The sequence below is a fragment of the Hylobates moloch genome, unplaced genomic scaffold, assembly GCF_009828535.3.
Source record: "Hylobates moloch isolate HMO894 unplaced genomic scaffold, HMol_V3 SCAFFOLD_1, whole genome shotgun sequence".
NCBI lineage: Eukaryota > Metazoa > Chordata > Mammalia > Primates > Hylobatidae > Hylobates > Hylobates moloch.
The window spans coordinates 105,070,371-105,094,474 of NW_026652276.1; the positions used below are offsets into that span (position 1 = coordinate 105,070,371).

General features: G+C 40.3%; 1 protein-coding gene and 1 pseudogene across 5 annotated transcripts in view; one reads left to right on the forward strand and one right to left on the reverse strand.

The window, feature by feature from the left end:
• The window catches only part of RABGEF1 (RAB guanine nucleotide exchange factor 1), a 72,484-nt gene that overhangs the window by 16,805 nt on the left and 31,575 nt on the right, over positions 1-24,104 (reverse strand). For 2 of the 5 annotated variants that reach the window (XM_032757383.2, XM_058444323.1), the window contains 3 exons: positions 21,194-21,382; positions 17,851-18,017; positions 9,443-9,609 (listed from right to left, as the gene is read on the reverse strand). In XM_032757383.2, coding sequence (XP_032613274.1) covers positions 9,443-9,609; positions 17,851-18,017; positions 21,194-21,372 — 513 coding nt within the window. In that variant the 5' untranslated portion in view covers positions 21,373-21,382. Of the gene's footprint in view, positions 1-9,442; positions 9,613-17,850; positions 18,018-21,193; positions 21,383-24,104 lie in introns of all 5 variants that reach the window. The other 3 variants (XM_032757374.2, XM_058444314.1, XM_032757363.2) reach the window with 2 other exon arrangements.
• On the forward strand, positions 2,830-2,940 carry LOC116809963 (small nucleolar RNA U13; annotated as a pseudogene).

Consider the following 24,104-nt stretch of genomic DNA (forward strand, 5'->3'; position numbering starts at 1 on the left):
TGAATTTGGTGTTTGAAATTGGGTCCCAGTCCCAAATTATCTTATATATGTGTAAATATTCCAAAATATGGGAAAACCCCAAAATCTGAAACACTTCGGGTCCCAAGGCTTCTGGATAAGGGATACTCAACCTGTAGTGCTCACTTCCAACTAGAATCTCTCTGAGCTCCTTTTAGAGACCCGAGAGGCCTGTCTTATTGGTGTCAAGGGATCATGTTCTCCTCCCCCCAGCCCCGCACAACCTCTGTAATTTTACAACACAATGCAGAAAACTCCTTTTCTATTGCTACTGCAGTTTATGCTCCAGTACAGTATTGCTTTCATAATGTAAAAGAACTCCCCTGCCACTCTGTCTCTCATCCTGCTTTCCATTCTTGTAGGACTTACCACTATGTAACAGATCTCCTTATTGTCCATTTCCCCAACTAAAATGTTAGCTCCACGAGGGCACTGTTCGCCACCATATCCTCATGCCTAGAACAGGGCCAGGCACATGGTTAGTGCTCAGTATGGGTTGAATGAATAAATGTGGCCATTTATTACCATTCCTCCCTTTGTAAGACGCTGAAGACAATTCTCCACAATCTCTTTCTACCTGTGAGCAAAGGCAATGACTGCCTTTGTTTTGCAACATCTTTTCAAGGATTTCTGTATAGAAAACAGCTTTAGCAGACAGAGATAGTGCCTCCTTCAAGAGAAAAGGGTAGACTGCTTACTGTCTAATAAGGATCCCTAAGTCCAAGGTTCCTCTCCTCTAATACAACTCACTGCATGCACAGGCTTTCCCTGGTCTTGTCTGCATTATCCCATAGGAACAGATACTCGGGGATAAGCACAAATGCAAATGCTCTGGCTACTGCTACTGCTGTAAGAAACTGGCCTTTGTCTCTGACCCAGGAGACTCGTGTCTTTGGCCAGTATCTGTGAAACCATGGCAGGTTAATTTGTTAGCCTGCAAATAAGATAACTCTCAGACCCCTCACAGTGTTTGCCAAAGGGGCAAAGTGAGAGCAGGTTTGTGTTGGTAAGTTCTTTTAGGCTCTACAAAACTCCAAAAGTTTTGTCATAGTTTTCGAAGAAAAAAAGATAGTAGAGCAGTGAGTAAATCCTTTTCCTCAAGTACTCTCTAATCATTGTATGGGATCATCTTTTCTATAATCTTTTTTTTTTTTTTTTTGTGATGGAGTCTCGCTGTCGCCAGGCTGCACTGCAGTGACGGGATCTCAGTTCACTGCAACCTACGCCTCCCGGGTTCAAGCAATTCTCCTGCCTCAGCCTCCCGAGCAGCTGGGACTACAGGCACATGCCACCACGCCCAGCTAATTTTTTTATTTCTAGTACAGACAGGGTTTCACCATCTTGGCCAGGCTGGTCTTGACCTCCTGACCTTGTGATCCATCCTCCTCGGCCTCCTAAAGTGCTGGGATTACAGGTGTGAGCCACCGCGCCCGGCATCTTTTCTATAACATCTGAGTAAAGTTGTCATTTTATTTTTCTAAAATAAATTTTTACTCTGTGATTAAGACATTGACAAGTGGGTGTCTATCTTTGAATATTATGCTGAGAGGCACTCTATACACTTTCTTAACAGTCTGGCTGAGATCTTTGTTTCCACTTCCAGTTTTGAAAACCTTTGACTATATTCCTTGCCTATGTTTTCTGTGTATTTCACCCAGAACTTCCATCATTTCAATGTGAATCGCCACAATCTATTTTCTGAGTTCATCAAGTTTTGTCTGTACTGCTGTTAACTGCTTAATCTACTTAAGTTTTAGCTTTGATGTCCATATTTCTTTGTATTACCAATTTGTGCTGCCTTCAATAATTTTTTAAAGGAAAAGAACCATATGAAGGCTTTAATCCTCTTTAAAAATGAAACACACACTTAAAGTGTGCCAAGCATGCAGTCCTCATATTCTGAGAAAGTCCATCTCACCAGGGAGTACATCTTGAGGTCATTAGTAACTAGTAGAATACAGACTTAAACATTTCCACATTTAGATGAAGAAAACAGGGCAAAACTAACTGATTGTGTCAAATTCAATTACTGGCAAAATAAAGGTGGTGGGAACCGTTAAGGTACATATGCTCATTTTGCATCTCCAAAAACAAACAAACAAAAAAGCCAGAAATCCATCATTTTTAGCAGGTAGACAGTGTCTAAGGAACGCACATGTTCTTCATAAAGGTCATCATAAAATTATTTTTAGCGTAAGAAATGTTTCAACACTTGCTTTCCCTTTATTGAATGAAATGCGTAGTGGACTAAGAAATCCAGTAACTCCGATGCTACAAGTTGCACAAGAGACACACAGTGCAGACAGAAGTGTCCAGATTGCCAAAAAGCAGAATTCCCAAAGACATTTTGTTCATTTAAAATACTGTGATGTCACTAAAGTCTGAGCAGATACAGCATGACTCATGAACTCTAGGGGACCTGTAGTGTCTTATTGGCCTTTTTTACTAAGTAAGTAGAATTATTAAACATGTGGTACTAAAAATCAGAGAACACACTCCTGAATAGGAGTTCATTAATGTAACTGTGAGATCAGCTTACTTTTCTGTTTACCTACTGGTTACTTCTGCTTTCCAACAGCCTTAGGGAAAGTCAAAAGTATTCACAGATGAAAAAACATGAACCAGCTTTTCATGAATTATGGCAAGAGATTTAAAGAAAAAAAAATCTTGTAAGAGGCAGCTAAGCTTCCTTCACCACATCAACAAGGGCAGGGATAAGGGGGTGCCCATGCTTGAACCTCTTTTCTAACTAGAACCACTGGGCTCAGCTCTTTCCCCTAAACCAGCATGTGGAACAAGACTTCACGCTAGATCTTCCTGTGGTTCATAAGTGTGATGGCTGGGTTTTCACACTGGGTTTTCATGTGTGAGATATGCCTCCCTCAAACCTTGTTACAGCACTGGCACATTGCCTGTCGGATGTGAAGAAAGACGAAGAAAAGACCTCATGTGCATAAGGGTGGAACTTGGCTCTGACGGGGTTCAGCTTGGCAGTGCTTGCTGAACACTTCCTGAATCTGGACTTCACTCATTGTGAGAGTTTCATAGAGGTTCTTCAGGCGAGGTTACTGTCTTTAAGTCCTTCTTTTGGAACACACTGTGTTGCCTTCTCCAAAACATCTGCAACCTCTAACGAGTCCTTGCAGAAGCCCTGAATGCTATACATATTTGCCTCCTCCACCAATTTTTGGCTGCTCTGCTGCAAGTCCTCAGTATCTGCCAATGCTTGCTTATCTTCTTCCACAGCCTCCTTCTGCTGCTCTTCTAACTTGACTTCTTCCTTGAGTATCTTGTCTGTAGAGGGAGTATCTGTCCTCCATTTGGTTTGGATCCAAGTCCTCTTCCAAGTGCTGGCAACTGTTCTTTTGTTTTGTAGCTGTGTGCAGAACTGAGAAGGCTGGGAGACAATGCCAACACCGGGAGACTGCATGGCACCAGCCTCACGCATGGAGCCACCACGGGTGCCCCAGCATGATGATTTAAGTTTCCCCTCGCCTATCACTATGTGCTTCTATGAAACATTTTTAATTATTTTTATTCATTCAACGTAATTATCAAATACATCTTTTTTTTTTTTTTTTGAGATGGAGTCTCGCTCTGATGCCCAGGCTGGAGTGCAGTGGCACAATCTAGGCTCACTGCAAGCTCCGCCTCCCGGGTTCATGCCATTCTCCTGCCTCAGCCTCCCAAGCAGCTGGGACTACAGGTGCCTGCCACCGCGCCTGGCTAATTTTTTGTATTTTTTAGTAGAGACGGGGTTTCACCGTGTTAGCCAGGATGGTCTCGATCTTCTGACCTTGTGATCCGCCCATCTCAGCCTCCCAAAGTGCTGGGATTACAGGCGTGAGCCACCGCGCCCAGCCTCAAATACATCTTTTATCTACTTTTTTTCCTTATGACTTATAGATGCTGAGAGCTCAGAGCTATTTCCACTGCCTCACTTTTCATCCTCAGTGCTTCTAGTTTTAAAATTAGGTCCTGGGTTGCTACCCCTGCTGAAGTTCTCACAATAATTAAAGCCTATTTGCTAGTTAAAGGTTCTTTGTTTTGGGTACATACTTCTGTTCTTCTGACCGTAATTACCTGGCAGGGCAAACTACTCCTTGATTAAATATATAGTTTACAACAGTAGAGTCATTTTAAGGTATAAGAGGACACTTATCTTTCTACTTATTCTGGGAAAGAACATGGGAATGAAGATATAGCCAGCCAGGTCTTAAACTGTATATTCTTTTGTCCTCATTCAGGTACAAAGCTTTAAGTCCATATAATATAATCAGTATCAGATTATTATTATTTTTTTTTGAGACACAGTTTTTTTGCTCCTGTTGCCCAGGCTGGAGTACAATGGCGCGACCTTGGCTAACTGCAATCTTGGCCTCCCAGGTTCAAGTGATTCTCCTGCCTCAGCCTCCCTAGTAGCTGGGATTACAGGCACCCGCCACCACACTCAGCTAATTTTTTGTATTTTTAGTAGAGACGGGGTTTCACTATGTTGGCCAGGCGATCCACCCGCCTTGGCCTCCCAAAGTGCTAGGATTACAGACATGAGCCACCGTGCCCAGCTCAGTATCAGATTTTTATAGAAGGACTGGCTAGAAAAATAACAATGAAACAAGCAAAAGGTGTTATGTTGTGCTTAACTGCTTCCTTAGAAAGAAGAGCTTATTAGAATGACTATTAAGAAGTCTTTTAGAAACTGAATTGATTGCCATGAATGGAGTATTAAGGGGATTAATACAAATTAAAAAAATAAAAATAACTGAATTGAGAAACCCAAAAAATGAGGGCTGTTTTTTTTGTTTTGTTTTATGTTTTTTTTTGAGATGGAATCTTGCTCTGTTGCCCAGGCTGGAGTGCAGTGGCATGATCTCAGCTCACTGCAACCCCACCTTTCAGGTTCAAGTGATTCTTCTGCCTCAGCCTCCCAAGTAGCTGGGACTACAGGCGAGCGCCACCATGCCCAGCTAATTTTTGTATTTTTAGTAGAGACAGAGTTTCACCATATTAGCCAGGCTGGTCTCGAAATCCTGACCTCATGATCTACCCACCTCAGCCTCCCAAAGTGCTGGGATTACAGGTGTGAGCAACTGCGCCCGGCCCCAAGTTTATTAAAAAGCATTAATGCAATATCCAACAAATTAAAAGGTAGGTACTTTGAGGAAGTAGAGCCTGCCCCCTTTAAAAGCAGGACAAGCTACACTTTCAGAATAGGGAAAAAATGTATCTGAGGGATTTCTTAACACTTAGCAAGGGCAGGATTTAAATAGTTTGAGCAGCAAAAGAGTTTTTCCAGAAGTTTTATTTACTTTTATTTAATTGCAGTCTAAAGATGTGTCTTAAAGTGAGCATTTTCATATAAATAATTTACAGAAAAAAGTTATTTACAAAGCCACAGATCTCATTCAGTTAGGTAATATGGTTTTCTAGTTATTATGGGAAAGGTTAACACTTGATTGGGTCTATATAGTGCTTTAAAATTACCCTCACCACATGAAGCTCTGTCCAGATGACAAAGAGAATGTATACCTCTTCATAAGTCACTATATATACTCCTGAATCCATAATCACTCTCAGACCTTGTAAAGCTTGGTTAAGGTGAGATTCTTAAATTCAAGTTAGGCCAGGCATTGTGGCTCAATCCTGTAATCCCAGCACATTGGGAGGCCAAGGTGGGCGGATCACGTGAGGCTAGGAGTTCATGACCAGCCTGGCCAACAGAGTAACACCCCATCTCTACTAAACATACCAAAAATTAGCTCAGAGTGGTGGCGCACACCTGTAACCCCAGCTATTCAGGAGAGGCTGGGGCATAAAAATTGCTTGAACCTGGGAGGCAGAGGTCACGGTGGGCCGAAATCATGCCACTGCACTACAGCCTGGGCAACAGAACAAGACTGTCTTTAAAAAAAAAAAAAAAAAAATCAGGCTAGGCGTGGTGGCTCACTTCTGTAACCCCAGGATTTTGGGAGGCCAAGGTGGGCAGACCACGTGAGGTCAGGAGTTCAAGACTAGCTTGGCCAACACAGTGAAATCCTGCCTCTACAAAAAAAAAAAAAGTAAAAATTATCTGGGCATGGTGGTACATGCATGTAATCCCAGCTACTCGGGAGGCTGAGGAAGGACTATCACTGGAACCTGGAAGGTAAAGGTTGCAGTGAGGGGAGATCACACCACTGCACTCCAGCCTGGCCAACAGAGCAAGACTCCTATCTCAAAAAGAAATAATAATAATTCAAGTTATGTTGTACAGATTGGGTTTTAAAAATTAAGCTTTATTAATTTGGCTCAGCAATTTAAATTCTTGCTATGATGATTTGTAAGAACAGAAAAGTAGCTGATGACAACTGTATTTTCAACATAAAAGGATTTTGTGTTAATGGCATAGCTGCCCGTCTCATTTGCAATGGAAATATCTTGTTTTAAAGAATGTATAGAGGTACTATAGGAGTATACATGTTTTAACATTAAGTAGCTAGTAAGACTAGCAAGAAAGAAAAAAGAGCAAAATAAACAAGCTTCAGAAAAGTATTAGCAAACAACAATATTTGCTGAATAGGACTGGGCGCAGTGGCTCACACCTGTAATCCCAGCTCTTTGGGAGGCCAAGTTGGGAGGATCACCTGAGGTCAGGAATTCAAGACCAGCCTGGGCAACATAGGAAAACCCTATCTCTACAAAAAATAAAAAACTCAGCCAGACATGGTGGTGTGTGCCACTAGTCCCAGCTGCTCAGGAGACTAAGGCAGGAGGATCACTTGAGTCTGGGAGGTCAAGTCTGCAGTGAGCAGTGACTGCGCTATTGTGTTCCAGTCTAGGAGATAGAGCAACACACTGCTTCAAAAAAAGAAAGAAAAGGAAAGGAAAGAAAGAGAAATGTGTTGCATAGTAAAGCATTATATTGCAATACTGCAGTGGGTATGAAAATTACATAAGTGCTGAAATTTAAATTCTAAAAACAAAAAACATATAAGTGTAGACAATGTGTTTCTTGATAAAGATAAAATGGCTTAAAATTTTTAATGCAGTTCAGAAAAGATTTAATTTTCTAGACTTGACCCATATACTGAAAAGGCTGCTCACCACCGGCATATACAGGGCTTCGAGAAAATAGAAATGATGTGGGAAAGATGCGGGCAAGAGCAGGTCACTCTTCTGGATCTCAGAGATTTTAGAAAGAATAATACTGTGGGATGCAGTAGGAACAATTATCCATTTATGGCAAGGCTGACTGGGCAGTTTTTAAACAGGTAAGAATGAATTTTCATATTGCATAGGCCCTTAGGATACCATCTAGAAAGTTTAGTTGGTGGCAGTAACATTAATTTAAAGGTTTTGAGCAGTTTTGATAAACTGAGTACAAAGACTTTTTTTTTTTTTTCGGATGGAGTCTCGTTCTGTCATCCAGGCTGGAGTGCAGTGGCGCAATCTCCGCTCACTGCAAGCTCCGCCTCCCGGATTCACGCCATTCTCCTACCTCAGCCTCCCAAGTAGCTGGGACTACAGGCACCTGTCACCACGCCCAGCTAATTTTTTGTATTTTTAGTAGAGACAAGGTTTCACTGTGTTAGCCAGGATGGTCTCGATCTCCTGACCTTGTGATCCGCCTGCCTCGGCCTCCCAAAGTGTTGGGATTACAGGTGTGAGCCACCGCACCTGGCCACAAAGGCTATTTTATACTACCACATTCTTCATAACTTCAGAGGAACTGCCCCAAGAAATTTATATGATTAGTGATCTGAAGCTAGTTAGGTTAGTTCAGGTGTAAAGAGTGTTTATTTATTTATTTGAAAGGATATTAACTTGCAGCCGAAGGCCAAACGGGCTTCTCTAGGGACATTCAGTTTAAAAAACATCTCTTTCATATACCGTATGTGCAGACTTCACACTAAAGATACCTGAGATACATCCATAGTACTTGGCCACCTAACCATGAAACACATAGTGTAGAAATGGAAAATAGGTGGCTTAGTGGCTCTTAAAACATCAGGAATCTGAGGCCACATGCAGGTCTCTGATATAAACTAGTGATGCCTTACAAATAGGCGTGGTGATATTTGTACCAGTTAATTACCTCTTTACTTTAGTATACTCATTTAGAAGTCTACTAAATTATTACAGAATAAGAACACATCACACTTCTGAGAAAAAGAAAAATATCAAATCTGAGTTGAGCAATTTTCTAAAACATATTATACAGCATACATGCTATACGTACTACAGTATACATACACTAATTTAATATAGCTATCCCGTGAACATTTCATGTGGGCTCAAGAAAAAAATAAATACAAAACCTCAGTTTTTAGTTCTGATAAAAATGAAAGATGGTGTCACATGAACTCTGAATTGTTCCATATTAAGGATATCTATCATGTTTCCTAACTTTAAAACAAAAAAAAAAAATCAATAACAGCTCACTTGTATAACTCTAAATGTTTTACTCTACAGAGAAAAAATACCTAGAGAAAGACAGCTACTTACTTACACAGTCTAATTACATTTCTGAAGGGTGAGAAAGCAAGCTGTTCTCCTTTACAAACTGAATTCAATATCTAAAAATTATTTTGACACAAGTCCACTGCCTATTAGCCTAGTGATTGCTGACCCCAGCTAGAATATAGCTAAACAGTTAAACACCCTGCTGCTTTTCTAATTTCCTTTTTCTTTCTAAGATTTCCTTACTTCATAGAAGGAACTTTTGGAGCTAATTCTGAGTTTAATGGTTATAGAATGTTACAACAGAATTAATCCCTGTTTACAAAATGAATTCCTTTACAGGTAGTCTTATGAATTATTGCCACTGAAATTATGGGTAAAAGAAACAGGTGTGGAAATCACAAGTTTTAGCTGACATTGGCAAAATCTAGCTGTGTAACCTGGACAGGTCACTTATCCTCTTTGGCTGTCAACTTCCTCATCTATAAAATAAAGGGACTAAAACTTGAGAGTTGCTAAAGTCCCTTTCAATGTTTAAATTCTATCTGTCCTTTCTCTAACTGAATGAGAAAAATTCTAAATCAAAATACAAAAAACAAAACAGAATTCAACAACAACCACCACCCTTAAAATTACTGCCACTGGCCTAACAATGGTTGCACAGAGTTAAAGGTCTACTATGGCGGCTTTTACTATTTACAAGGTCACAAGTCAAAAAGGCCTGTTAATAAAGCACGTAATTCAAGTGGCTTCAAGGTCAGAATTTCCACACAAAGATGATCCAAACACCACTGAGTTGCAGTGGAAAAGTACTAGCCTGAGAGTTGGGTTTTAGCTTGATTCAAAGGCTTTTCTTAGGTAAGTAATTTAACATCTCTTGGTCTGGATTTTCTCAGGCATAAAATGACAAGGTTGCACTATATTTTCTCTAAGACCTTTCCTCAAACCAAAACTCTATGTTTCTACGTGGTTATTCTCAACCTACCCTTTTGTAATGCATTCCTTCCAAAAACAGCTTGGTCTGTTTATAGATTTCTTGGCCTGTCTTGTGGAAGGTCTTGAGAAATTCTATGAACTCCTTAGACACTCTATCCGTTTCAATGCTGGTTTGCCGGTTTATGGAAGGACTGGGAGCTTTTGCTTCCTGAATTTCTGCTGGGAAAATTAAACATAGTAAGTTTCATGACATAAAAGATCCAGGCATGGAATTACTTTATCTTACCTAAGGTTATTTAAATTATGTTTCATCAAAGTTAAACTTGAATTTAAATCATTTTATGTTTGAATGGTTGGACAACTTTCCTTAAAGTAAACTAAATCTGTTTTACAAGTAGGAAGTATGAGTAGACAAAACTACATTATCTAAAAGATATTCCTACTGAAATAAAAGTTGTTCTATTAGTATTTTCTTTGCCAAAATCTATCATGCTTTGATCTGTATATTCAATCATGAACACTGGCACCACTAGGCTTCTCAAAGACTGCTGGAGTTTATAAAACTAGTCAACAAATAGAATAACAATCAGAAGAAGCACTGAAATGTTAGATGACTTATAAATGTTAGACAACCTTTCCAAATCCCATTTTACTTGACAAAAAGGCAAAGGTTAATGTGTTTATGTGGAGACTCACAATTATTTACCCACCATTTCGTTGGTGGGTCATACTGATCAAAGTGAAAGAACGCATCCAAAGTATTAACAGCATGATGAACACGACAAAGCATACAATGAAGAGACAAGGGAAACATGCACTACACTATCCCACCGGCTGGGCAGACAATTCTTTCCCCTCTTCAAATAAACACAATGAAAGGAAAATGGGACATTTACACAAGAGAGATAAGGATGTTGTAACAGGAAGTGCTTTCAGAAAGTATGAACTACCACTTGGTCTTTGACCACATTCTAAGCCTCCTGATTTTGAACTATGCTCTCTAATGTTTATAAGGAATTTAAGTTCCCCATATCCCAATGATTTCCAAAAAGAAAAATAATTTTTTTTAAAGTATGTTTTATTTATTTTTTTGAGACGAAGTCTTTCTCTGTCGCCCAGGCTGGAGTGCAGTGGCACTCCAGTGATCTCAGCTCACTGCAACCTCCACCTCCCAGGTTCAAGCGATTCTCCTACTGAGCTACTCAAGTCTCCGAGTAGCTGCTCTCTCTATAAAAAGTAAGAACATTAGCCAGGCATGGTAGTGCATACCTATAGTGCCAGCTATTTGGGGGGGGCTAAAGCAGGAGGATTGCTTCAGCCCAGTAGTTTAACACTGCCACTGCACTCCAGCCTGGGCGACAGAATAAGACCTTGTCTCTTCAAAAAAAAAAAAAAAAAAGGTATGTACACTGTGCTATGTTTTACGTAAAATAGGGGGTAGTGGGATAAGAATATATGTGTTTATAACTCAGAATAAAAGCACAAAAGGATATACAAGAAACTAGTAACAAAAGTTGTCTGAATGTGGAAGAAACAAAGCAGTGGTGCTTAGGAACTAGATGGGCAAGAGACAAACTAGAAAGGAAACTTCTGACCATACCTGTTATGTTAGAGCCATTTGGAGACACTATTTTTTAAGTACATAAATAAATCAGGTACAATCTAATTCAAAACAAAAAATGCAACACCTTTTCTAAAACTTTTTTATCTCAATGGAAAACCAAAGATTGTGTTGACATCGGTATGATCAGAAAAAAATTCTTAGTGTTTGAAAGTGAATCCTTCTCTGATAATTCTGCTTCTAGTCATGATGGAATACTCTGATGGCATCAGGCTTACCCTACTATCTTAACAATTGGAAGGTCAGACAAATATATGAACAGAAGGTTTTCAGACATTGGATGACAGACAAACAGCAGATTAACTCCTGAAAGAAGGGAAACAAACACAGTCTGTCCTAGAGTGTCCCAGCTCACTGCTGGGAGAGTTTTAAAGTCTTGGCACAGAGAGAGACCACTCAAACAGAGCCCGGCTGACTTGCTGAATTGAGCAGATAGCATTTGGAGTTCAGGGAGGCCAATGTGACCAGAATTTGCATGGCAAAATACCACGCAAACGCTACAGAGGGGAAAGGGCTACACAGAAAAAGCTCCAGGTATCTGCACGGGGTTCCCTTGAGTGTGGCTGACTACTGCACATGCATATGAGGAAACTACCCAAGATGAGAGAAGAACCACCAAGTAGCGTGTAGAACCACAGCACAAAGGATGGGAAGAAGAAACGGAAGAATCCTGTTTAGGGAGGGGAACATCACACACCGGGGCCTGTTGGGTGGTGGGGGACAAGGGGAGGGATAACCTAATTAGGAGAAATACCTAACGTAGGTGATGAGTTGATGGGTGCAGCAAACCACCAGGGCACATATATACCTATGTAACAAAACTGCATTCTGCACGTATAACCCAGTACTTAAAGTATAATAAAAATAAATAAATAATAATAAATTACATTTAAAAATTCCCGTCTAAGATTATTTTATGTAAAGTGGTATAATACTATTGTTTTAAATTATTTTTCTTTTTTCTATAAAGTGGTATAATACTACTTGAAGGTAGGTAAGTTAAAGATGTATTCTGTAAACCCCAGAACAACCAGTAACAAAAACAAAACAGAAGAGGTATAGCTAACAAGCTGATAGTGGAGATAAAGGTGTGGTCATAAAGAAGGCAAGAAAAGAAGAGAAAAGGAACTAAGACAAGTTGGGATAAATACAAAGAGCAAGATGGCAGGGGTAAACCTTCCCTTATCAAAAATCACATTAAATATACGTGCTATAAACAGTCTGATTAAATGTCAGAGATTATCAGATTAGATTAAAAAACAAGACCCCACTTCATGCTGTCTGTAAGAAATTAACTTTAAATATAAAGATACAAATATGTTAAATACTAATGAAAGGAAAAGGATACTCTGAAACAATGAAAAAGAGCTTAAGTGGTTATAACAATGTTAGACAAAGTAAACTTAAGAACATGGACCATATTACCAAGAACAAAAAGGGGCATCTCATCATAAAAAAGGGGTTAATTCTTCAAGAAGTCACAACAATCCTAAATATGTATATACTAATAACACTGCTTCAAAACACATAAAACAAAATCTGACAGAACTGAAAGAAGAAACAAATCACAGTATTTGGAGATTTCAATATTCCTTAGTAATTGACAGAGAGGTGATTTTTAAAAAGTCAGTAAAGACTTGAACAGTGCTATCAACCAACTTGACCTATCTGACTCTGATAGAACACTCAACCCAATAAAAACATAATACATATTCCATCTGACAAAATAATAATGGTAGTAACTTACATATAGATAATGCCTATTATGCACTAAGTACTTTTACAATGCTATTTTGTATAATCCTCACAAGTCTATCAGGTTGTACACTTATGATATTTACAAATGAGGAAGCTGAGGTTTGAATATGTTAAGTAACTTGAATAACGCTGCAGTCACTTACATAGTAAAGAATGGAATTTGAACCCAGGTCTGTGCACTTAAATCCAAAGCCTGAGCTGTTGACTGTGTAACAACTGACTATGAGGTAGTACAACTACCTCAGTAAGCCAAAGAGAGGACTGAAGACTCTTCAGAAGAATACCAATTCCTCTGACTTTGGGGTCTGTACACCAGTTAAAAGACAGGAAAACCCTACTCATTTCCTTTATTGCTTTGCTTACAACATGCCTCCCTCCCACACATACTTTTCCAAAGAGACACTTTTGCTTAAAAAAAAAAAAAAAAAAAATCCCCTCTTAAAATGTAAATGAGGATTAACTCTATTAGCTAGTTATGATCATACAAGTTACTAAAATCAACACTTGGTTGTTTTTCTCTAAGCTTCCTAAAAATCAATCCCTACTAAGAGGCCAGAAATTTGGATTAGACAGGGGAAAGAGAGACAGCTCAGGTGTTCGGCACGCAGGGAGGAGGCAAGTTATGTTTGAACAGCCAATAGGGATTCCGTGTGTAAGATGAAAGAAGTGAAGAAGTAGGAAATATGGACAAGAACAACCTCACCCACGTTACAGTTCATAGTTTTGGCTAGGGCTCAAACGGCAAGTGCTTCCTCTTCAACTTAAAGTCACTTGTGTTTTTGGTTTTTTTTTTTTTTTTTTTGAATCAGGGTCTCGCTCTGTCACCCAGGCTGGAGTACGGTTGCATGATCACAGCACACTGCAGCCTCAACCTCCTAGGCACAAATGATCCTCCCATCTCAGCCTCCCAAGTAGTTGGGGCTACAGGAACTAGCCCAGCTAATTTTTTAATTTATTATTTTTTTTAAAGATGGGGGTCTCACATTGTTGCCCAGGCTGGAGTGCAATGGCGCGATCTTGGCTCACTGCAATCTCTACCTCCTGGGTTCAAACAATTCTCCTGCCTCAGCCTCCCAAGTAGCTGGGATTGCAGGCACGTGCCACCACTTCCAGCTAATTTTTGTATTTTTAGTAGAGACAGGGTTTCACCATGTTGGCCAGTCTGGTCTCAAACTCCCGACCTTAGGTGATCCACCTGCCTGGGCCTCCCAAAGTGCTGGGATTACAGGCGTGAGCCCCTGTGCCAGCCGTATTTCTCTATTTTACTAAATTAACACACGGATTATGATTTTTGTTCCATCAGTTATACTTCATTTATTGTCCTTATTTATAGATTTCTTCATTTTATTTTATTTATTTTTTAAGACGGAGTCTCGTTTTGTTGCCCAGGCTAGAGTGGCACCATCTCAGCTCACTGCAACCTCCACTCCCCGGGTTCAAGCGATTCTCCTGACTCCGACTCCCAAGTAGCTGGGACTACAGGCACACACTTGCACACCTGACTAATTTGGTGTTCTTAGTAGAGACGGGGTTGAGCCATGTTGGTCAGGCTGGTCTCGAACTCCCGACCTTAGGTGATCTGCCTGCCTCGGCCTCCCAAAGTGCTGGGATTAGAGGCCTGAGCCACCATGCCCGGCCTTATTGTCCTTATTTATTGTGATATTCAAATTATCCCAGACTTGGCCAGTGGAAACCCCTCCAAGCTGGCTTCTGGATCTTCTGAAATGTCCCCAAAATATTGAAGGGGCCCTTTTTTCCCTACTCCAGCCCCAGAATCAGTCATTTCTTCAAGAAGCCCTGATTCACTTTAATGAATAATAGGTTTACATTCTAAGGTCTGGGTGTACTGGTATTTTAACTCTAAAAAAGAAAAGATATGCTTTGGAGGATCACTGTTTTCAGATCCGTTTGTGAAAGAGGTACACGAGATTCTACTTGGGATGACAAGATTATAGGAGTTCTGAAAGAAAAGGGCACTTTGGAATGTATAAGCAAGTATCTCAGCTTGGTCAACCACTATGACTTCCTCTATAGAGATCACTCACCCTGACTGTGGAGACTAAAACACTTTAACTGAGTCTTTACAGTCAAGACATTCCATTTACTTTCTCTGAAGGCGTATCCAACTCTAAAAGAATGTGAAAATATTCTTCAAATTCCTTAGAAGGTTACTTGTATTTTGTCTGCTACCAAGCTGCTATGTATGGCATAAAAACTTTCCTTTATGTTACTAACAGAAGCAAGTAAAATACCAACAGCAAGGGCATCATGGACTAAAGAAGATCAAGAATACAGAATCCAAAAAGTCTGTTTCTGGTCTACACCCAATACATTAAAACTGCACTTAGGCTAATCTTATCCAAACACAATGGCCAAACAAAAGTAATCAGTGTGAAATGCAAGATTTACCTGGCTAAGTTATATTAAGTGGTCTGTGAAACAAAGATACAATGGAATCTTCTTTTCTAACATGAATTTTTAAAATACTTTAAGGTCTTTATCCCCAAAGCTTTCTACAGACAAAAAGCAACTAAAGAACAAACAATCTAAAGTACAAATCTGTCATTCAAAAAGATGGGGGATGGGAGGAGACAAGAACAAAGGTAAAAATCATTCTGCATACATATTTTTAAAACAAAATTCACATGGATTCTTTTTTAATTAATTAATTAATTTTTTTAATGTTGGTGTCTCACTCTGCTACCTAGGCTGGAGTGCAGTGGCACAATCACAGCTCACTGCAGCCACTAACTCCTGGGCTCATGTAATCCTCCTACCTTAGTCTTCCAAGTAGCTGGGATTATTGGTAGGTAGAAGCCATTGCACCCAGCTCAAGAATTGTTTCTTTTTAAAGTACAGACTCTGCACTAAATTGTAAATTTTCTTTCCATAGTATAATGCACACTGTACAGAGGCTTTTGGGACACAGGTTTTTAAAACCACCAAGGAGAGTTAGCAAATATAAATGACAATTATGTACTTAAGTAACAGAAACCTAATTTCATTTATATATATTATTTATGATATATATTAAATAACCTGGGCTTCTGAAGTATACACATTGGATAAAGGAATATAATGGAAAAATATTGACCCAGGATTTAGGAGACATGAGTTCTTATGCACAAACTCATTGTGCAACCTTGGGTAAATTAGTTAACCTTTATGGACTTTCATATTGTCATCTGCAAAATGAGGCTATTGGAGCTGATAATTTTATACTTGTTTTACTATTTCATCTGTTATCATAAATACTTATCATTTCACTACATATCATCAAGAAATAGACCTTAAGCTAAATAGGAATGAGTATTCTTAATAGTAAATGCCCTTGTGCTCCCTGCAAGATTATTCTATCAGAAGAATAACTTGCATTTTAAAACAGCTAACACTTACTGGAGATCTACTGTGTGTGTCAGGCACTGTGCTAAGCTCTTTACATGTATTAACTCATTGAATCCTCATCACATGCCTCTGGTAGGTATTACTGTCCCTTAGTGTGGACAGGATTTGGAGAGGTTAGTCTGTCCAAGGTCACAAAGCTGGTAAATACAAAGCTAGGGCTCAAACCAGGAATGACTCTAAAGTCACCTTACTAACTACCTGGCTATTCCACCTCCTAATAAATAAATCATGAGCCCAATACATTCTTAATTAATCTCTGGCAGGTACAATTTTCCCCCTTTTTAGTAGAGACAAAATTGCTACAACTGGCAGCCAACCAAGAAACAACTTCAAATTAATCATGTAATCAATCTTTTTTCTTTTCTTTCCTTTTTTTAGACAGGGTCTTGCTCTGTCACCCAGGCTGGAGTGCAATGGCACGATTTCGGCTCACTGCAACCTCCTCCTCCTGGATTCAAATGATTCTCCTGCCTCAGCCTCCTGGCCTCAGCTGGAACTACAGGCACATGCCACTGTGCCTGGATGATTTTTCTATTTTTTGTAGAGACAGGGTTTCACCACGTTGCCCAGACTGGTCTCAAACTCCTGAGCTCAGGTGATTCATCTGTCTTGGCCTCCCAAAGTGCTGAGATCACAGGCTTGAGCTACCGCACCAGGTCTGGTATCCATGTCTTAAACAGAAGTGTGTTTTTGGTTATGAGCAATACTTCCTTTTAATAAAACAAAAGGAAACAGCAAAAGTCACAAAACCTAGAAGACCAGCAAGTATCTTAAGAAGTAACACTGTCTTATTATTCATTCCCCGGCCTTCAGGGGAGACCTCATTACAATTACCCCAGGGTAGGAACTGGGGAGCAAGTAAGGGGGCTCCCAGAGAACAGGTCTTCTGACAGCATCAGTGTTGGTTCCCAGTCTCCCTCATTATTTCGCTTTGACTGCATAACTCTGAGTACCAACATAAATTTGCAGAGACTGAGGCCTAACAACAAAGATTCTTTCTTGCTTCATGTTGGGCCACTTCAACTAGCTAGTCTGCTCAATGGTAGAACAACTGTGACTTAAGTGACAATCCTCTTGCTGGTTATATGGCATTTTAAAAAGCAGGGTGAATATGATCACCTACATACAAATCCATGCACTGGAAAATAGCTACTATGGCTCACTTTCATCCCCCCCAAGAGCCCAACGTAGGCCTTTTCCTATATGTTCTCAATACACTTCCTCAAGACACAAGTTGTCTCTCAAATAAGCTCTCGGGCACAAAATCTCTCTCTCAGATGACTTTCAAGCCTAGAAATCACCATTTTTGACAAGCTATGAACAGTGAGGGTATTATACCACAGAACAAACCAGGATCCACAAATGAAGGCACAAAAACCAAAACATCCAAAGCGACAGTCATTTGGATAAGGATGAATTTCATAAATGTAACTACCTATTTCAATTCTCTTTATTCCTCCTATAAACAAACTTCTCTAAAACACAATGTCTTTCAACCAAAGAGAGTATTGGTTTCATATATTGTCTGACCCTCAAACCCAATTTCAGTCTCAAATCTGAGCTGATGTTCTCAAAAAGTTGACAGAAATTACAAAGCTGAGACTATGAGCATTGGGGATCTCCTCTGTGTCTCACTCAGGCAGAGAAGAAAAAAAAGAGTATCAGAACATTACCCTTCTTTGATCCGACCCTGGAAGATGCACTGAAGAATTTCTTCACTGTGGTAACCTTGCGGGTCTTCTCGTTGGTTTTCTTTTCTTCAAACTTGGAGAATGTGAGGGATTGGGCCCCCTGGCTGCTCTGACTGCTGGCAAAGGCCTCTTCTTCCTCCCGCTGGAGTCTGCAATTCAAGAGAGGATTAGAATGATCTAGATATTCTCCAAGGTTTCTCTGTATCTGAAGGTTATTACTCCATTAATTCAGGAGGATCTAAAGATTTTAGAACTAGAGACTAAATATGCCAAATCAGTCTGAGGTCTCACATAGCTACAGGATGGACAGCTCTTCATGCACTACAGATTTCAAATGGGATCCTCTCATGCTCATTCAGCAACTGCTCTAGGGTTACATGAAAGAAATCAAGTCTAGTCCTTTTCCCCAACAAGCTCAAGGCTGGAACAGATGAAAAGGTAAGTAAACAACTGCTACATAATGGAACAGCTGCTACATTAGAGTAAAAATTGAGTGCTGTGAGAACACAGGAAAGAACAACTCAATCTGCTGGCGGAGTCTGACGAGGCTTTACAACGGTGATGTTTGGGTGGGGTCTTAAAGGATAAACAGGATCCTTTTTTTTGGTTGTTTTTGAGACAGAGTGTCACTCCATCGCCCAGGCTGGAGTGTAATAGCACGGTATCAGCTCACTACAACCTCTGCCTCCCGAGTTCAAGCGATTCTCATGTCTCAGCCTCCCAAGTTATTGGGACTACAGGCGCACACCACCACGCCTGACTAATAAGGCTGAATAGAATTCTAAGTGAAAGGGCATTCTAGAAAGAAAGAACTACAAATGTGCAAGCCTGTGGTTTGCTTCACAACAAGCTGAATGTAGCCACAGCACCGGGCGTGTGATGAACTGTGATACTGGATACACAGGAAGGCACCAGAGGGTAGGGAATCTTGATTGCTAAGCCCACTATTCTGGATTTCATCATGTGGTAGGGGAAGCAAGAAAGGCTGTAAATCCAAGAAGTTATCGTTGTCAGATCTTTAGAAAGATCATGCAGGTAGCTGTGTGAACAACTTGAAGGGTAGAGAAACTAGAGACAGGGACAAGAAGTAAGAGTATATTATAAAGGTTTAAGTAAAAGAAAATAAGCACCTGGAAAACAGGAGTAGAAAAGGCAAAATTCAAAAGACTTTTCTGAGTTGGGAGAAATAGAACTTGGTCAAGTTGTAGGTAGCATGGGAGATGAAATAGAAATCAAGAATGAAACCAAGATTTTTTAGCTAACTTGGTAAATAGTGATGCCATTAATTGACTCAGGAGAAGGGTTAGGAGGAAAATGTTCAGAATGCGGAGAATAATAAATAAAAGCAATAAATTTGGCTTTGGATTAGCTGCATTTGAACCATCTGTAATAATTCCCAAACACAGGCCGGGTACAGTGGCTCACGCCTGTATTCCCAGCACGCTGGAAGGCCAAGGCGGCCAGATCACTTGAGCTCAGGAATTTGAGACCAGCCTGGGCAACATGGTGAAACCCTGTCTCTACATAAAATACAAAAATTAGCTGGGCATGGTAGCATGCTCATGTAGTCCTAGCTACTTGGGAGGCTGAAGCAGGAGGATCACTTGAGCCCAGGAAGCAGAGGTTGCAGTGAGTTGAAATTGCACCACTGCACTCCAGCCAGGGTGACAGAGCAAGACCCTGTCTCAAAAACAAACAAACAAATAAACAAAAAGCACAAGCACTATCTAAAAGACAATGATTTTCCAAGTATGATTCCCCAGACAGCAGCAGCAGCATCACCAGGCAACTTGTCAGAAATGCAAATTCTCTAGTCTTACTCCCAAGCCACTAAAATCAGAGACTCTGAGGGTAAGGTCCAGCAATCACTGCTTTTACAAGCTTTCCAAGAGATTTAGCAGGGTCACAATTAAAAGCAGTAAGAAATAGAAACAAAAATCACAGGTGGAGGTACTAAGTCTGAGGATGGAATCAGGACCCCTCTTTCTCTAGGACAGACAAAAAGTTAATATAAAGGTATTAGTACATGTTTATGTGGCGAGGGGAGGAAGCTGAGGGAGTTTGTGCCTAGTGTCCTCTACTCTGTTTTTGAAACAGGATCTGCTACTGACAGCATCAGGCATGCAGTGGAAACCCTGAGGAGATCATTCATGTTCTGGGTTAAAATTTTCTCTTTGATTGACCACAGTCACTGAAAGCAATGTGTAATTTCTAATTCTCTGAGTTCACCACAGATGCCAGCAAAGGAGTCACTCAACAAATATTGGCTGACTGGATGGAAAAAAAAAAAAAACTAGCAAGAGTTAGCAGAATTCCATTTGACTTTCTTCTGTTGAAGCAGTTTTAGAATTTCTAGAATGCTCTGGCAAAGAATTAACATTATGCATGGCATTTTATTAGTTACTATGCTCACTAGCCATCCCATCATTTATTTATTTATTTATTTATTTATTTATTTATTTATTATTTATTTATTTATTTATTTTTTTTTTTGAGACAGAGTCTCACTCTGTCTCCCAGGCTGGAGTGCAGTGGTACGATCTCAGCTCACTGCAACCTCCGATACCTGGGTTCAACCAATTCTCCTGCCTCAGCCTCTCGAGTAGCTGGGATAACAAGTGAGTACCACCACGCCCAGCTAACTTTTTAAATATTTTTAGTAGAGACGCAGTTTCACCATGTTGGTCAGGCTGGTCTTCAACTCCTGACCTCAGATGATCCTCCTGCCTCACCCTCCCAAAGTGCTAGGATTATAGGCGTGAGCCACTGCGCCCAGCCCATCGTTTAATTTTTAACATCATTATATTTCCGGATAATACCAACTGCCTTTGACTAACCTAATTTTTAAATAAAAGTTAAATTTCTACAATGCAATGACTATGTATACAAGTCAACAGATTTCTACTACTGTGTTTTATCACTGAGCTAGATGCCATGCTAAATATATATTAAAAGAATGAGGGAAATAATGCTTGATTAGTGCCATTTCCAAGCCCTGCACTAGGTACGTCAACTTTATTAGCTCATATAATCTTCACCAGGAAATATGCCTATCTCCATTCTTCCACTCCAAGGAGCTTATTGTCTACATTTGAGAACTAAAACTAACACAACCCAAAGAAAATAATCAGAAGACAAACACAAAATGAAGAAACTACTGAAAGCTGTTCATTAAAAGTTGACAAGAGAGGAAGACATCCTTTTCCTTAATATTAAACTGACTTGCTGATAGCTCAAGCAGAAGTGAAAAAATGTATTTAGACGGTGACAGAACTATGTAACCAGTCACGTCACTGTTCAGCCGCCCCTAGTTAAGTCCTTTTACCGCTCCGCCAGCTCCCAGTCCTCCTGAATCTGCTTCTGCCTGGCTTTGTGGTACTCTTCCCTCCAGCACTTGGAGCAGAAACCCTGCCAGGCAGGGTTGCCGTAGTAACCACATCCTTTCTTGCACAGGAGATCCGATTGATCCACATGAATTCCTCGGCGTTCAGACTTAAGGCTCATCTTCTTCCTGCTAACCAATGAACAAACAAGAAAGTGCTGTTGAAAATGAATTATCATTCTACTAACTAAAATCTTACCAATTATGAACAAAAAGTGAGTGATTCCATTGTCTTCAAGCTGTTAAGAGAGGGAAGGAGGGAATGAAGGAGGGAGGGAGAGAGGGGAGGAAGGAAGAAAAAAGAACATTAAATATAGTAAATTCCTGACACAGCCATATTAAAGAAAGACTTATTCCCTGCCCAAAATACAAAAAAAAAAAAAAAATTTAAGAAAGGACTAACATCAGATTAAAGACCTAAATGTAAAGGCTGGAAACTAGAAAACTCCTAGAAAAAAACTTAGGGGAAAAGCTTCCCGACACTGGATTTTGCAATGACTTCTAGGATATGACACCAAAAGCACAGGCGACAAAAGCAAAATCAGACAAATACATTATATCAAACTTTAAAATGTCTGCACACACCGGGCGTGGTGGCTCATGCCTGTAATTCCAGCCCTTTGGGAGGCTGAGGAGGGCGGATAACAAAATCAGGAGATGGAGAGTATCCTGGCTAACATGATGAAACCCTGTCTCTACTAAAAATACAAAAAAATTAGCCGGGCGTGGTGGTGGGCACCTGTAGTCCCAGCTATTCGGGAGGCTGAGGCAGGAGAATCGCGTGAACCTGGGAGGCGGAGTTTGCAGTGAGCCAAGGTCACGCCACTGCACTCCGGGCTGGGTGACAGAGCAAGACTCCGTCTCAAAGGAAATAAAGGAAAATTAAATGTCTGCACAACACAGGAACCACTGACAGAGTAAAAAGGAACAACACACAGAATGGGAGAACTTATCTGCAAACCATATATCTAATAAGGGGTTAATATCTAAAATAAAGGAACTCCTACAACTCAATAACAACAACAACAAAAAAACCCCAAATAATCCGATTAACAAATGGGAAAAGGACTTCAATAAACAATTCTCCAAAGACATACCAACAGCCAACAAACATGAAAAAATGCTTAACATCACTAATCATCAGGGAAATGCAAATCAAAATCACAATGAGATATCACTTCACACTCATTAGGATGGCTACTGTAAAAAAAACAAACCCAGGCTGGGCATAGTGGCTCATGCTTGTAATCCCAGCACTTTGAGAGGCCAAGGTGGGAGGATCACTTGAGGCTAGGAGCTCAGGACCAGCCTGGGCAACACAGCAAGACCCTATCTCTACAAAAAATACAAAAACTAGCTGGGAGTGATGGTGTATGCCTGTAGTCCCAGCTACTTGGGAGGCTGAGACGGGAGGATCGCCCGAGCCCAGGAGTTGGAGGCTGCAGTGAGGTATGATCACACCACTGCGCTCCAACCTGGGTGACAGGGCGAGGCCTTGTCTAGAGAGAAGAGAAGAGAAAAAAACTGAAATAATACCTTAAGTTCTAAAGTCAGTTTTCTTGTCTACTGTATAATATTTAAACTCATTTGTTCATAGTCTCACAGCTGTATGGTAAATCGCTATGCAACAATTTCTGTTCAAACTGAAACCACATGGTCTTCATTCTTCTCCACATAAACAAACTGCCAAACAAGCACAGAAAAAAAGCGGCACTCCACACCATTCATTCAAGAAGACTCACATGTGCAGATAAAATTAAGCCCTATATCTTGGGGATCTTATTAATTTAACTCAAACATTTACTAAGTGCCAACTGTGTGCAGAGAATTGAGCTAGATGGCACTGGTGATGCAACTGATAGAACACGTCCTTGCCCTCATGAAGCTCATAACCAAAAGTACAGGCAGACTGAAAAACACGGAAAAAGAGAAAGTGTTAGGAAACTGTTAGGGAGTAACAGACATAGGAATTCTGACTTAGGGAGTATAGAGAGACCACTTGGGGATGCTGGCAATAGACCTTAAAGAGCCTTGTGTTGAAAGGGTCTTGGAAGGATGACAGAAAGAGGGAGGACATTCTGGACAGGAAGGATGCCTTTCACAAAAAGCTCAGAAGCAAGAAGGCAAATGTAAAATATGAATGATGTAGTATAGACAGAAGGTAAACTAAACAACTAAGGTGGGAAGTCAAATCATGATGGCTTTTTAAAACTCTAAGCTACAGAGTCTGGATTGAAAGTCACCACTGAAAGCTCCTGAAAAGGGGAAAGCATGATAAGATCTCTATCTTAAGACATAAAACTTGAGATGTAGAGTTCTGTCTTCTAGCATGACCAAGTGAGAAGGAAAATCAATCCTCTCCTGCAAAAGCAACTGCAAAGATGGACAAAACTTCCACTTTCTGCGATGCATCTATGTCCAGGCCAAGGAATGAACTCAAATTTCAAGCCCTCCTCTCTAACCTCACTCTTATTTTTACAAGGTTCTCCTGTGTCTCCTCTGTGTATGCACAGGCTCTGCTGATCAGAGTGGAAGCCTAACTAAAGATTGAGATGTCTGAGCGCAATCTCAATCTCTGTCTGAACAAACAACAATCTTTGGCTGAACATTAAGGTGTGCAGACACATGGGTGACAGCTAGAAGGAAGTCAGGCATAAATAAAAACAAGGAAGAAAAACTGAGCACAGCGACTGCAGTTGCTGGGGAGAGAGGCCTCACAGATTTCATCCAGCTATCAAACCTGGACAGTATGCACTGTGCACTATTTTTGAGGATTCTGAAAAGCAAAATGAAGAAGTGGGGAAGACCAGAATTGGAAGTATTACCCAGCCGTCAAAGAGATTACCACTTTCTC